The following is a 16900-nucleotide window of genomic DNA, read 5'->3' as shown; positions in this document are numbered from 1 at the left end:
TGCATGGACTTCACGGATGTGTCTGTCTGCAAATGTCAGACCATGTGTGTGTCTGACTTTCCTGCGCATTACAGCATATCTCGAGAACCGTTTGACCGATCGGCGTATATATTACCACAGAGGCGGAGTCGGAGTGATGTGCAGAGTGGCACAAATCTCTGTATCCATCTGTCTTTCAATGGATTTCATTGATAAACAATTCATTAACTAATCAAAATCAATATCAGTCACCCAAGCCAGGGGGTTTTCAATGAGTCAACATGGAGTTTGAACAGTAGGAGGCGTGCCGCGTGTGTCTGATCAAATGAATATCAAATATGTAAATAAAGAATCAAGCTACTTCAAAATAGTTCCAAAATGTTTTTACCCCAAAAGTGTTTATCGTTAACTAAAATAATGCCTTCTGAAAACGGTGCTATGCCGTGCATTTATTGTAAGATAATTATCAGTGTCACATGGACTGATCACATCAGGAATGTGGTCCTCCACGGGGACCTACCACAGGTCACAGACAAAGTCAGAGAGAGAAGGGCACACTACAGGGCACACTACAGCATCAGACACCAGGAACTAGTGGCAAGCAAACTGACACTGTGGGAGCCAAGTCAGCCAACCCATGTCAGGAAAGGCAAGAAGCGCTCCACCTACGTAAATTCACTGTGGCCCGACAGCTTGGCTAACAACACTATACTGTAGAGCTCAAAACCCTGATGCTCATTTCTAGTAGTAATATTGCAACTTGCAACATTGCAACATGACTTGTCAATATATTTATGAATACAAGTATCAATTGCTATCGATTAACCTTGCTGGGTGATTACAAACTTTTTAATGCTAATGTACTTTTTAGATTGACAATAGCACTCTAGCGCCACAAAAAAAAACAGAAAACAAAACACAGCAAGCAGTAGGTAACAAGAATGTATTTTCATAAAAGTATGCAGTGTACATGGGACAGTTGCATGGATGCAATGTTGTATTTCCTACTATGGCATGCATTACTATTTGTGCACGGAGAGATTGGTGCAAACAGAGTGGTTTGGTAGAAAAATGTAATTGAAGCTCAATGTAATGTTGTGACACATACAGTACACTGTAGTGTTTTCATTGTAATTAGTAAGCCTAATCATGTTTTTCTGTTTAGAAATGCGTTTGGTGCAACAGCACCTCCATTCATTGACTACCTGAAAGATATTCTACGCAGATATCCTGATGGTGGACAAATTTTGAAGGTGGGACCAGTGCACATCAACATTCTGCTACAACCGTATTACATTTCTGACATTTAACAGAATTACATATTGCATGTTTTTAAATGGCTATGTAAAATACATTATTACATGAATAGTGTATTTTTTTCTTGTACATATTTACCTGCACCTCTAATTCACCTGAATTTAATGTAAAATGTATTTTGTTATTAATATTACTATTATTCATCTCAGTTCAATATTATATTTGATTTATATAATTTGATTATGACATTTGCAATGGTCTGAACAGGAGCTGATCCAAAATGCTGATGATGCTGAAGCATCTGAAGTTATTTTCATCCATGATGAGAGGAGCTACGGTACAGAGACCCTTTGGACTGATGACCTGGGGAAATACCAAGGTATGTGTGGCTTTCTGAGAATTCTATTTATTGTCAAACATTTCAAAGCTCATCTTTGCCAGTTATCGAAAAATATCATCTAGACCAGTTTTGAGAATCAAAGAAATACTAAATATATAAAGACTAAATATTTTTGAAGGCCCTGCTCTCTATGCCTACAACAATGCTGTTTTCACTGCTGAAGACTGGAAAGGCATTCAGAGCACAGGAAGGAGTGTCAAGCGCAACGATCCAAACAAAGTTGGGAGATTTGGGATCGGCTTCAACTCTGTTTATCACATAACAGGTAAAACAATGCTACTCTTAATAAATAAAACAGAGCAGACAAAATTGAAACTCGAACACAATTTGAAGCTGAAAAGTTATTTTCTGTTCATTAAACAGCTGAAGAGACGGATAGACCTCTGTTACTGAACAAACTAACACTGGAGACGATTTTGGCAATCGATAAATTGATTAATTTCTGTTGCACAAGTATATGAAACTGTATAGGGTCAACCCTGAAACTGTGGGTCAAATAAAGATATAAAACCTCAAATATTGGGTAACAGTGGTTATCAGCTGCTTTTTTTTAACTGGATGTAATATTATTAAATTGAATGAATTTGGTCTGTAACTGTATTCAGTTTTCACAATTCAAACTCAGTATATGTAATTCAAATTATGTTCTGGTTATAGACCAAATCATCATGACTACTACTATATATCAAAATTGTTATCCACTAATATTACATATTATATATATGCCAATAGAATTTAACATACCGTAGTGTTGAAGTTGGCTTTTATAGCATGAGTAACCCTACAGACTAGGAGTTTTAAAGTTGTCGGCGAGCCATTTCGAAGTATTTCACACTACAGGAGTATATATTTTTAATCAGACACACACACACACGTAAACAAGTGTTAAATATTCTGATTGCGAACTCCAGTGAGCCATTACTATGTAACCCGGGCAGAACTGTCTGTCTGTCTGACAGTGCACCCGCCCGCCACCAGAGGGCGCAGCTGTATCACACACAAATAAATACACACGCGCAAAAAAAAAAAAAAGTATGTAATTTATTCTAATTGTTGTTATTGCAATTTACGAGCTGCGTTCGCTTCCCGCGTTCGCGCGTCTTACTTGTAGTAATACCTAATTGCTAGGGTGTTTCCAGTGTTTCTCTTCAGCTCTTTAATGAACTAAATTAAAATGTTCAATCAGAAAGAAATTAGTATTACAAAAATCTTTAAGATTAAAAGCATTACAGTAAATATAATGTGGTTACCATAATGTTGCAGACATGATATTCATATATCTGTTTCTTTTTAAATGCTTAAAAGGGTAAGATATATTATTATTCTTTTATTATGTTTTTTTATCCCACAAAGTTTGGGTAAGATTATTAAATTAGTCAAAAGGTGTGTATACTGTAGGTAAATATTGTGATGGATACTTTTATTGCAACATCAAGCTAAAACAATATAATTTAGCATACCTTATTTATGTTTCCAGATGTACCATGTATATTCAGTGCAGGACACATTGGCTTGCTAGACCCCCAAGAGAAACTACTTGGAAAAGAAATTGGAGGCATTCGATGGTCTTTGTCTGATACAGAAGACCAGGAAGCTTTAATGACCTTACGTGACCAATTGCACCCCCTTAAAGACATCATTCCTCTTGTGAGCAAGCAGACATGGGAAAACATCACAGGAGACCAGCACTTTCATGGGACACTTTTCAGATTCCCCTTGCGCATTGAAGCATCAGAGATTTCTGATAATGTGTATGACACCAATAGAGTCACCCAGCTTTTCGACAGCTTCCTTTCAGATGCAGACTTGAGCCCACTCTTTCTGAAAAATGTTACATCTGTGTCGTTGATCCATGTCAAGCCAGACAACTCAAAGTCAAAGTTCAAAGTTAACATCAAAGTCAAAGTTCAAGTGACCTCATCACACGCCACAGATGTTGTTTTGGAGTCAGATGATTTAGCCATCCAAGGCTCAACAAGCTTCAAACACATAAGCATTTCTTCAGAAGGCTGCAAAGAGACAAAGAAGTGGCTCGTCACATCTTGTTGCATGAAAGAAGGCCACATAGCAAAGCTTGATGCATTAGCAACGAAGTTGTGCTTTCGTCCTCAAGTTGACTTGGCATTTCTATGTGATCAGCAGAGACGCTCTAATGACAGTAGGCTGAGCTGTTTTCTGCCACTACCGAACAACGAATCCAACAAGACTGGACTCCCGGTTTATGTGAATGCATGCTTTGGCCTCACAGACAACAGAAGACACATCAAGTGGCAGGAGGAAGACCAGAAGTATGATGAAGCAGCTGAGTGGAATGAATTGCTGGTAAAATATGTTCTCCCACATGCATACCTCAGGATCCTCCAAGATGCTGTAAAACTAGCCGAAGACAATGCACTACCTGCGTCCTCTGTATATGATCTTTGGCCAGACATCAGCCAGATGCAGCACAAAGACAAATGGCATGAAATTGCACTGGATGTCATTCAACGCCTATTCAGGCAGAATGTTGCTGTCCTCTCTCTTGCAGCAGATGAAAGAAAGTTTGTCAGTCTTTCAGAAGCTTTGCTCCCATGCAGTCATTCAACAGAATCAACAAGCACTGAAATAGTGTCCGCCATTAAGAGGATTCTGGTTTCCTATGGAGAAAATCTTGTCACACTACCAGACTGTGTTGCAAGAGCTATTAAGGATGCCTATCAACAGCATATTCCATTGAGGCATGCAACACCATCATTCTTACGGGCGGCTCTCCACAGAAATGGTTTGCATCATATCTCCAAAGAGGACAAGCTCTTGCTTCTGGAATACATTCTGAGTGATGGACAATACAGAGAACTTGAGGGCCTTCAGCTCCTTCCACTCAGTGATGGGACTTTCAGATCTTTCACAGATAAAGAAGAGGACATTGCTTTCATTGATAGCAATGAATTTCCAAGGTAAGTTATTATTATTACTATTATTATTATTATTATTATTAGTGTGGTTGCACACTAAAAAACAATTTTTCAAAATTGCGACTTTTCCAGATATTATTATTATTATTATTATTATTATTATTATTATTACCAGTCATGGTGTAATGCTATATAGAAACTACAACATTACAGTAGTCATTCCCAGTTCTAGTAGAGCACCTTTTATTGTCATGGCCCGGTTTCCCAAAGGACACATGCCCTCTAGGCCGCACACAGAAGCCTGTGAACATAGACATTCCGTGCATAGATGTGCCACGCAATGGTAGGCCTCAGGCCTCAGTAGGCTCTCTTTACTATATATATATATATATATATATATATATATATATATATATATATATAATCAAATATTATTAAATAAAATTTCAGAATGGTAGACCTGAGGCCTACCATACCAGGCCTCAGGCCTGAGGCCTACCATTGCGTGGCACATCTATGCACGGAATGTCTATGTTCACAGGCTTCTGTGTGCGGCCTAGAGAGCATCTGAGCATGTGCTACACCATACCTCTTACACCATGTGTCCTTTGGGAAACCAGGCCATTGTTCTAATTAAGAACTCTTGCTCTACAGAGTGCTGCTGCCAGGCTGCAAAAATCTCTTCATTCCCAGTGATCTGAGTACACCTTGCCTTTCTCACCTGAAAGAGCTAGCCACAACACGTAAGGATGTCATTTTGTACAATGCTTTGATTTAATAATTATTCCATTACATTACAATGTATAGTTCCAACATTATTTTTCACACACGCACACGCATGCACACACACGCACACGCAAGCACACACACACACACACACACACACACTCTGGTTGATTGATTGATTGATTGATTGATTGACTGACTGACTGACTGACTGATTCATTTATTCATTCATTCATTCATTCCAGATTTGTTCAAGACATTCAACATCAATGCAAATGATGTGGCTGAATATGCAAAGAGGTATTTGCCAAAGGCTTGGAAACAGACAAAGGAAACGCATGTTACCTGGGAGATTGGCAATAATCTGCATCCACCCTCAGGGTGGCTCCAAGAATTCTGGAAGTTTCTCAATACTCACTTCAGAGATCTAAGCTCTTTCAATGGCATGCCATTAATTCCCATCAAACCAAGAGATGATGTCAAGCATACTGTACAACTTGCAAGATTACAACAGAACACAACCCTAATTTTCCAGCAGACCAAACAAACCGTCTTGCCGGACCAAATTGTTCAAATTGTAAAAAAGGTTGGTGGAACAGTTGTGAAAGACAATGACTGGCTGAAGCATGAGGACCTTGACACTTACGTCTTGAACCCATCTCCAAGGAGTGTCATGCAACTGTTTTTGAACTTAGATTGTCAGCATTTTGTCAATCAAATCAAGACTCTCTCTCACGGAGAAAGGGAAGAACTCAAAGATTATCTCTCTAGTTTGGATTCTCTTACAGTCACTGAGAAAAATGTTCTGTCAAAGTTGCCTATTTTCCAAACCATGGACGGAACATGTGTTGCCGTCCATTCAAAAAAAGCTGTACTTTTAAGTTCAAGTCCACAAATACCAACAGATCTCCCCATGCCTGATACAGTTGTACAGTGTGCTACTGAGGCTGATCGCAGACTCCTTCGACTGCTCAATATTGTTCTCTTGAATACAGCTGAAGCAACTGGCCTCCTAATTGATGGAATTGAAAGGAGGGATTTTGGCAAAGAAAATGTAGTTAAAGTCATGACTTGGATTCTAAAACATGGCAACATCCTTTTCTCTCAGAATGATGCTTTGAAAAGGCAATTGAAAGAATTGAAATTCATTGAAATGAATGGAGAGCTGAAAAGTACCTCAAGCTTCTTTGATCCAGGAATAAAAGAATTCAAAGTTCTTTTTGGATCAGATTTCTTTCCTCCATCTGTTTATACAAAGACCCCGCAGATGCTTGGGAGCTTAAAAGTTCTTGGATTGCTGACAAAAATGAGTGATGTCACTCCAAACCTCTTGTTGCAAGCTGCCACACAGATTGAAAAATTGCATTCACACTCAGAAAAGGAAGCTGTTCAAAGGTCTGAGGTGCTTTTAAAACTGCTAAATACCAATGATTTGCTGGCCAATTTCTCAAAAGAGCAGCTTAAATGTCTCTCTGTGTTACAATGGATCCCATGTGTCAAACCAGGTGATGAGAACAAACTCAATAAGGGCAAAGGAAAAGGCCTGTTCTGCCCAAATGATGTAAGGCATTCAATGTACGAGGACATTGTTGGGCATGTAATGCCTCTGACAGGGGAGGTCAGTGAGAATGTTGGTACCAAACTTGGTCTCAAGCACGTACCCCCTCCTGAGAAGGTGAAAGAGAATTTGTCAGCATTGAGATCCATGACACAGACAATGAAGGCTCCAAACACAGATACCAACTTCAAGAGGAAGTTGCACAGCATTTACAAACACGTGCAAGATAACATTTCTGCTTTCCAAAAAGTGATGACGGATGATGAATGTTGGCTATGGACCCACAACCAGTTTGTTTCCCCACGGGATCTTGTTCTTGACTACCCACCTAATCTAGATCTTAGCTCTTACATTAAGAAGGTGCCAAAAGAATTTCTACCATATAAGAGATTGTTGAGCGAGTTTGGACTAAGGTCGAGCCTTTCAGATGAAGAAATAATGGGTATACTTAATGATATCAAGCAAAGCATTGATGGAAGGAAAGATAATGTTGCAAGTTCATCAGAGCTGAATGTCTCAATATCTATTCTTAACTGGATGTGGAGAGAGAAGAAGTTTGTTAGTGGTGATATGCCGGTGCCCGTCAGGGTAGAGGCTGACCGATTTACCCTCAAGCCACTGTCAACAACAGTCTTCTGTGACATAAGCAGAGAGGGATTGGATTCGCTTAATAAGGATGAGGAAGAATATTATGTGATCCATGAGCAGGTACCAAAAGCAACTGCGGAATGGCTGAATGTTCCACTTCTGAGCACCCGAATTCTCAGTCCAGAACAAGTGGGAATAGAACAATGTGGGCAGCATGAACCCATAACCACGAGGATTAAGAACATTCTTAATGAATATGATGAAGAAAATGACATTTTCAAAGAGCTTATACAAAATGCTGAGGATGCTCGTGCAAAGGACTGCAAGTTCATGGTTGATTTCAGAGTGCACAATGCCCCCCCTGAAAGTCTGATTGACCCTGGCATGTCTCTTTGCCAAGGGCCATGTCTCTGGGCATTCAATAATGAGCTATTTACAGAAGATGACTGGGGAAACATTGTCAGGGTAGGAGCCGCGTCAAAGGCTAACATGGTTGAGAAAATTGGCAAGTTTGGACTTGGATTTAACACTGTATATCACGTGACTGATGTTCCCTCCATCCTTAGTGGCAACCATCTTCTCATTCTTGATCCAAATGTCAACCACCTGGCAAAGCATATCAAAAGCAAAACAAATCCTGGAATCAAGCTGGACCTCTCTCAACAGCGACTCTTGCATTGGTTTTCTGGTCAGTTCAGACCGTATGAACGCATTTTTGATTGCAATTTATCCAAAGCAAATACTCCTACTCTCTACTCAGGTACTCTTATCAAACTACCTTTCCGGACACCTGAAGAGGCTCTCAAATCTGAAATCTGTACAAAGGTGTATGATAAACAAAGAATTGTCGCCTTCCAGCAGCACTTTGCCAACAATTCACAAACTCACCTGCTGTTTCTGAAGAACGTCAGCACCATATCTCTACAAAACATTGCAGACAATGCTCCAACTCCTCCAACAGATGGCCATATAAAAAACATTTTCACAGTTTCAAAAAAGGTTTTGAAAAACACGGCGATTCCAGATGAAATCCATACATTAAAGCAGCGTGACGCTCAGAAAAAACTGATGAAACTTGATGAAAAATGTAAAGAAGTAATTGACTGCTGCACGGTCAGCATTGCCGAAATAGCCCAACATTGTGATGGCTCTAACATCCAGGCCTGGCTTCTGTACAATTGCTTCGGGACAGAGGAGTCCTTACAAATGGCCCTTAAAGATGACAAGAAAGCCAAATTCTCTTTGCCTGTCGGGGGAATTGCTGTACCCTTGCACAATGATCCAAAAACCAAGAAATGGGTCACATCACAGACTGATCTAGTTGGACAGGCATTTTGCTTCCTCCCTCTTTCCATTCACACTGGCCTTCCGGTTAATATAAACGGAGCATTTGCTGTAACTTCCAATCGCAAAGGTTTATGGGAGACTGGAGTAAAACATCACTGGAACCAAGCTCTTCTTAAGGATCCTACAGCCACGGCATATATCACAGTACTTCTAACCCTGAAGAATATGGCTGAAAATGAGGAGCTGGAAAGTTACTGTTATCACACCTTTTGGCCTGATGGTGAGAAAGTGAGTGATACTTTCATGCCTCTGGTAGATGCATTTTACTCTGCTATAATCCAGAACTCCAGCAAGCTCTTCAATGATGGTAAACATTGGTGCTCAATCGACAAGGCTATATTTTTACATCAAAGCATTGAAGAGGACACAAGGATTGGCAGGCTTGCTATAAAGATGTGTCAGAGCTATGTAAAGGCACCTAACCATGTCATTCCTCTTCCACTGTGGGTGAGAAACAGCTTCAGACATGCTGGCATGGAAAAGGCTATACAGAGCAGAACGTGGAACTGGGAAAAGTTTTACAATGAAGTGGTGTTTAACAACCTGACTACCATGGACCCTGAGAGTAGAAATGCCCTTGTGCTGCATGCTATTGACCTCAACAGTGAGCCAATTGACAACCTACTTAAGTGTTATCCATGCATTCCCACACAGAGTGGACAGCTCCAGTATATCAAGAAGCTTGTGAATCCATCAGGGAAAGTAGCCTGCCTGTTTGATAATAACGAAGGACGCTTGCTTGGAGGAACTGAAAGTGACTTTTGTTCCCCCAAAAGGATTCAGCGGCTTCTGGAATTGGGAATGCTAAATCACCAACTCCCATTGGAAGACATCTTGGACAGAGTTGTCAAAATCACCAGTGTTTGGAGAAAAGACAAAAGAAAAGCCTACGGACATCTGAAGTGCATCCTTGAAGTTCTGAGGAGTTCCGATAAAGAGGAGGACTCTCCCTACTGGGCTCGACTAAGGAATACAGAATTTATTCCCGCATTTCCTCCAATCAGTGGAAAAGACCAAATGGTGAAACTTTGGAAGCCTGTTGATGTTTTTAGTGACGAATGTTGCTCCCTTGTAAGCATGATACATCCTGTGGTCGATCATGCAAATCTGAACCTGCACAGTGCTGATCCAGTCCTCCACATTTTGGGAATTAATCAAAGTTGTGACTTGAGACCTGAGACTGTACTTCAACAGCTGCAAGAAGCTTGTAAGGAAACAAAATCCTTCAACAATTCCAAGTCTACACTTCACAAAATAGCCTTTGAATGCTACAAGTTTCTGGATCAGTGGCTCTACAATTTGGGGGATTCTAAACTCATTTCAGAGACTGCACATTCATTCCCGTTTATTCTGGTTGGGGACAAGTTTGAGCTTGTGAACTCTGTGGCCAAAAATGCAGAATTTGAAGCAAAACCATATCTCCATGAGCTTCCAAGAGGCTTCAGTTGCTTCACAAAACTGTGGGAATGTGTGGGTGTTGAAAATAAATTCACAGTTGATCAGTGTCTCACTGTACTGAAGACACTGCAAACTCTCCATGGATCCAACCCCCTTCCAAAATCTGATCTCAAAATTTGCCTAACAATAAACACTGGATTGTATGAAGCTAAAGAGAAAAATCTAAGTGACTGCTTCATACCTAATGAACATGGTGTTTTACGACCTGCAAGCAAACTATATTTCAATGACAGCCCCTGGATGCCGGTCACTACAGCTGTCACTTTGTGCCATGAGAATATCCCACGTGTCATGGCTCGCTATTTTGGAATTAAGACAACCAGGCATCAAACTCTGCAAGATCATTTAGTGGACGACATCTCACCCTTTGCCTTTGAGTTTGAACAGCGAGAGGAATTGACTGTCCGAATTAAAAACATAATTTCAGCTTATCCAGCCAAGAAGGATATCCTGAAAGAGCTCATCCAAAATGCAGATGATGCAGAGGCAACAGAAATCCACTTCGTTTGGGACAAAAGGCAGCATGGCACGAAGAAAACATTTGGGAAGACATGGAACCAGCTACAGGGCCCGGCACTATGTGTGTACAACAACAAGGTGTTTTCTGATGCAGATCTGAAAGGAATTCAGCAGCTAGGAGAAGGTGGGAAACATGACATTCAAGGCAAAACAGGAAAATACGGTCTTGGATTCAACTCTGTTTACCATTTGACTGATTGCCCTTCAATTATGACTGGTGATAAATTACTCTGCATTTCTGATCCAAATCAGAAGTACATTGAAGCTTCTGCAGGGAAGCAACCTGCTGGATGTGGTTACAAACTAGCAAAGATTTTTAAGGAGATGTATGATGATGTCTACAAGTCATTTCTTCCAGATCAATTTGCACTTGAAGATGGCACCATGTTCAGATTGCCTCTTAGAACAGGTGTCATGGCAAATAACTCCAAAATATCAAACCAGGGAGTGACTAATCAGGATATGATTGAGTTGTCCAAAGCCCTGTCTGAAGATCCAGAAGGATTGATCCTGTTTCTGAAAAACATCCGCAAAATACAATTCCATGAAATAAACGAGGACTCGCAAGACCTCCGCACAACCTTCACAGTTGAAAAACATCTCTCAGAGAAGAGCAATGAAGACCGATGTTCTTTTCAAAAGCATCTCTGCATGGCACTACAATCTGCCAAACAAGTAACACCATACAAAGCAATTTATGGTGTCAGCATTTCAACCAATGATCAACTACAAAGCAAATGGGTCATTGCAGATCAGTTTGGCTCCTCCAAAAGCAGCATTGGGAAAGAGAGGAAACATTCAGACATTATACCCCAAGCAGCACTAGCTGCACGTGTGCATCCTAAGCCAGTCAGAATGGGAGCATTCACTGGACGAGTCTTTTGCTCACTTCCTCTGCCAGGCAAAACTGGACTTCCAATACATGTCAATGGAAACTTTGAGGTCGATTCCTCCAGGAGGGACCTTTGGAAAGCAGATGGCCAAAGTCTGAAAACAAATTGGAATGAGTCTTTAAAACAGGACGTCATAGCTCCGTTGTATGCAGAACTAATTCATTTCCTCCGTGGTAGCATTAAAAAACAGAAAGTTTGTCCTGCAACTGATGAGTTTTCATGGACAGTTCTTGATAGCTCCTACTTGAGTTTTTTCCCAACCGTCTCAAAAGACATTTCTCAAGATTGGCATGGGATGGTACAAGATGTTTATCGATCAATAAATGAGAAAGCACTTGATGTTATTCCAGTGGTACGGAGTTCAGTAAAGAAAGTTGCACATCGGACAGCTACAGAGATTTCTTTTGACTTTTGTACTGTCAGAAAGACAGAACTGACTAATGCACCTTACTTGATAGACCCACGGAGCACCAATATGAATTCCATTTTAGAGGATCTTGGAATGAAGTTAGTGCCTTTCTCCCGAAAAATGTCAGAAATTTGGGATGGTTTCAAAACTGCTGAAATTGAATTGAATGCAGTCAGTGCTTCAACTGTGCGGAATTTCCTCAGAGAAAAAACACTCAATGATTCGAACCAAACGGAGAGGGGTTTACCTTTACCTATCTCACACACTCTGATTAGACATGAGGGCAGATGCTCCATGCTGTTACAGTTCTGCTTGACAGATATCAACAAAGACAACTGTAGTTCAATCAATGGGCTTCCACTTCTTCTAACAAAAGACAAAGTTCTAAGAGTGTTCAATTGTAAATCTCCCAAGCTGATGTCAAGATATGATGGCTTGTTCTCTGGGTATGAGGCAGATTTTGCACATTACCGTATTAATTTGGACCACCAGGAGATTCTACGACAAGGAGGCTTTCTCCACAATTTGACAATTCCCATGTCAGAGAAGTATGTAAAACCTTTACTTCAGAGGTTCCTGCAAGACTGTGCAGTTGATCCAAGCACTAACCTCCATGTCCCAAATGAGGCAATACAGAAGTGGCTGAAAGAACTTTGGCAATTCTTCACAAGCCAACTCACATCATCACACGATGTGACACTGAGTACTGTCAAGGAGTTGTTCTGTGACTGTTGTATAATAACTGTTGTGTGTCCAAGGTTAAATAACAGACCCTTTCTCCAATCAATCAAAGACATGCCACATGTGATTAATGTTGGCACAGAAGGGGACATATCAAGCATTCTCTTTAAACTTGGCTCCACAAAGCTTAATGGGTTATTCTACGCTGAGGTGCACGGTGTACGTTCACTTTTATACCCTGAACTAATGAATATAAATGATGCAAATGCTGTATTAGATGAAGTCTACAATCTCAATCATTGTGAGTTTCGCCACCTTTCTGACGAAGAATTAAGAAAACTTCAATGTGTTTTACAATCTGGAATATCAATGTCCAAAAACAAACAGGATTATCAGAGAAAGCTCACATCCTTGCCGTTATTCGAAACCATACATGGTGAGCGAGTGCTGCTTGATAATCTTGGACAGGTATTTATCCTCAACATGACCTCAATCTCAATAGGAGAATTCCCAGCTCTGTTCATGCAGCATCACAGAAATACAGTTTTTCTCAAGTACAATCTTGAGAATAAGGCACTGTCTGGATGTCTGAACATCCAAATCCTATCTGACTTGGACTTCTTTATGAAGTTCATCTTGCCTGTCCTACACAACCTTACAGAGAGACAGATTCTTCACTGTTTCAAAATGTTGTTATCAGTACAGCATGCTCACAACTATAATGAGCATCAGGACAAAATAATGTATTCAATGAAGGATGTGAAATTGATTCAGAGTGCCCATGGGAACTTGGAGAAAGTGTCCTACTATTTTGATGAAAGTGTGGAAATGTACAAGATGATGTTGCCTCAAGACAAATTTGTACCTCAAAGCTTTTGGAATGAGTTCAATGCATCCCAGCAGTTGCAAGTGAAAGAACTGCTTAAAGCACTTGGAATGAAACATGTTGTGTCAAAGGAGGACATAGTAGATTTTGCATACCAAATAGAAAGAGAGGCAAAAGGCCAATTTGAACTTAAGGAGCTGAAACGGAAGTCATTAAAACTGTTGAAAACAGCCTTGACACAACCGAGCAAACTGATGGAGAAAGTTGCTGACATCAAATTCATTTTTCCTAAAGCAATTGGTAAAGAACTGTGTGACTACCATCAGCCACTTGTAGCTGAGAGAACTGCTGTTGCAATCAGAGGATCTTTGATTGAAAGTGATGAAGTGATCAGGGATCAACATCTGATTTGGACTTCAATGCCAATAATAGCTTTACCAGACTACTGGTCAAAGAAAGAGAAAATGCAAATGGTGGCTCATGGAGCCCTTGAAAGGCCACCTGGCCTATGCGTCACCACAAACATCAGCAACATCTGTCACGTACTGTGTCAAACTAATGACTTGATCAAAACTCGTGCTGAAGTGTTTCGTCTTTCATATGCCTATCTACAAACGAATACTTTTGATAGCCATTCACTGACTGGCCTCCCTGTTGTGCTGGTTGAAAACGACACAAAACTGGTGAAAACTGAAGAGACCTCTCTAGGACTCCAAAGTGACCTGGAATTCAGGCCCTATTTGTACAAAATCCCTGGAAAGGATGCCCTCTATGCAGAGTTCTTCAAAATAATTGGTGTTAATGAGGAGCCAACAGCACTGCAGTATTGCAATGTCCTTGAAGCAATTTACACTGAGTCCCGTGATAAACAAACTCTCAATGGAAACCAGCGGATAACTACCAAACATGCTGTGAAGAGACTGTTTCAGCTAATTCAAAATCAAGCAAAATCAGCCCTTAAACTACCAAAGGTTTTACACCTTCCTTCAAAAGATGGTAGGCTGTACCCCTCAAACATGCTCTACTTCAATGACACAGTGTTCCAGGCAAACAGGTTAGAAAGAGCATTGGAGAACAAAATACACCTCCTCGAAAACCTCAATATCACTGACCAATGCCATTCGGTCAGTGATATTTATGAACATCATCAACTGCTGCCGTTGCTACCAAAGGATATTCAGCCCAAAATGCTCTCTCGACATACTGAAGAGAAGGTGGTGGATTCACACATGCTACTTTGTGATAGAGCCAGCTGTGATTTTAGTGGATGGTTTGAGATGCATCTCTCCTCAATACACTTCAGACATGGACTTATCTGTCTCATCAGAGCGGAATCAAAGGGTAAAATTACACAAGAAGACGCAACTAACATGTGTCAGCAAATGTTTGGCAGCATTCAGATGGTCTGCTGCAAAAGCCTTAAAACAGAGCTTTGGTTTGATCAACAACCGCTAAATGACACCAAGTCTGAAACAGAGGTCTATGTCAAAAAGGGACAAGAAGTTTGCACTTTCTACTTGAAACACAGTGACATCACGGATCTTAAAATGATGAACGAAGTCAACATGACACTGACTAAAGAGATCAATGCTCTCTTGGATAATACAATTGCCTCAATCCACCTACCAGTTCTTGGACAGCTACTTATGTGTGACACACTGCAGGAGGTTCAGAAAACACTGGCTAAGAACGAAATTCATGACAGTGGTGAAACTCAAAACTTCCTTTTTGATGCACCTGCCCCTGGGATGGCGATCCCTGAGGAATGGCAGGATTCCCTAGATATGAGCTTCATCAATAACTTTGAAGAAGGGGAATACGTTGGCTATACTGACTCTGCTTCAGACGATGAGTACATTTATGCAGTTATTGTTGAAAAGCTGCCAGAGCCTGCTGGTGGACAATATTCACGCCGATACAAAATACAGATCGGGAAAGAAGAGGTCATTGAAGTCGGCTCTCTCGATCTATGTCAGTTTAAACGAGAGAAGAAGCCAAAACAGGAGAGGAAGCCAACTTGCATGGAATTAAAGCCATTAGTGCAAGTAGACTCTGTGCCACATACTTCACAAGCATCATCTACAAGTAACTCATATACAAGGCCAGTGCCCACAACACTTGAAGGAGCCAAAAAAGAAATTGATGAATGTTTGGCAGAGATCTGGACTCTTCCTGAGGAGGACAGGCGGAAGGCCATTAAACGCCTGTACCTGAGATGGCATCCGGACAAAAACCCAGAGTATGAACAGCTCGCCACTGAAGCATTCAAGTACATGCAGAACAGAATCGATGGGCTGATGACAGGCAAAACATCAAATTCTTCTCATCCAGAGCAGAACACAAATTTCAGACACTCCCATCCAAGGTGGAACACAAATTACAGAGACTTCTTTGAGCAGTGGGATCAGGAAGCCAGGCGCCACAGACGTGGTCGAGAGAGATTCTATAGAGACTACCGTTCATACAGTTATAACTTTTGGACACATCATGGAAATGTCCCGAGACCAAACAGAGAGGAGGCCCAGCGCTGGTGCAGACAGGCTCGCTGTGATCTCACAGCTGCTCACAAAGTCACTAGCGGTGGGAGCACGGAGTGGTGTCTGTTCATGGTCCATCAAGCTGTGGAAAAGGCTCTCATTGCTGCAGAGTACAAAAGAACAGGTCAACAGGTCAACAACTGCTCAATTACTCAACTCGCAGAAAAAACTTCCTGTTTCATTAATTTGCGGCAGGTTGTAGAAGAACTACAGTTGCTGGGAGTCGACGCCAAGAAGACTCAGTATCCAAGCTCTCACCCTGCTCCCCTCATTCCCAACGGGCAGTTCAAGCCAGAGAATGCAACTCGAGCACTGGAGCTGGCATCAGAGATTCTCAGTCAAATAGAGGCATATGTCAATTAAGCTTCAAGATGGTAGGCTTAACATGTTAGTTAAGTAAGAAGATACTGTTTGTTAACGATACATATTGTGATCTGATTTATCACTTTGTAAACAAAATAAATACTTAGACAGACCAAAAAATTACACTTTTCTTTGAGATGAAATTATGAAAGAAACGTGAAACATTTAACATTGATTGATCAAGTTCATATATTTTTCTACTTGATAACTTTTGTTATTTGGAGATGGTAATACTGGAATTTAACAAAATAAATGTAAACACTCATATATCTTTTGCCTGTTTCATTTTCAGATTTGTGATTTATTTTCAGAATGTAAGGGGAGAGGGTGGCATGGTTAGTCGGACTAAAGGTTAGTAAAGGGACATTTTACTTTTTAAAAAAGTCATTTTATCCTCATGTCCTACTCTATATATCCTCCCACTATCTCTATAACATACACAAAACCTATAAAGTGGTGTGCACA

The 16900-nt window shown here is 40.7% G+C and overlaps 1 protein-coding gene across 1 annotated transcript; it reads left to right on the top strand.

Annotated features, from left to right (window-relative positions):
• Positions 1 to 260: 260 nt before the first annotated feature.
• Positions 261 to 16519, top strand: LOC306934892 (sacsin-like; the record flags this gene model as incomplete). Its single annotated transcript, XM_079517701.1, has 7 exons — positions 261 to 274; positions 1145 to 1232; positions 1504 to 1615; positions 1755 to 1901; positions 3114 to 4572; positions 5185 to 5273; positions 5502 to 16519. 7 exons carry the CDS (start codon positions 261 to 263, stop codon positions 16433 to 16435), a joined length of 12843 nt encoding a protein of 4280 aa, XP_079373827.1. The 3' UTR covers positions 16436 to 16519.
• Between the last annotated feature and the right edge of the window lie 381 nt (positions 16520 to 16900).

This window comes from Electrona antarctica (assembly GCF_951216825.1).
Source record: "Electrona antarctica genome assembly, chromosome: 13".
Taxonomy (NCBI): Eukaryota; Metazoa; Chordata; class Actinopteri; order Myctophiformes; family Myctophidae; genus Electrona; species Electrona antarctica.
The sequence above is the reverse complement of the archived record's forward strand: the minus strand, read 5'-3'. Positions and strand labels throughout refer to the sequence as shown.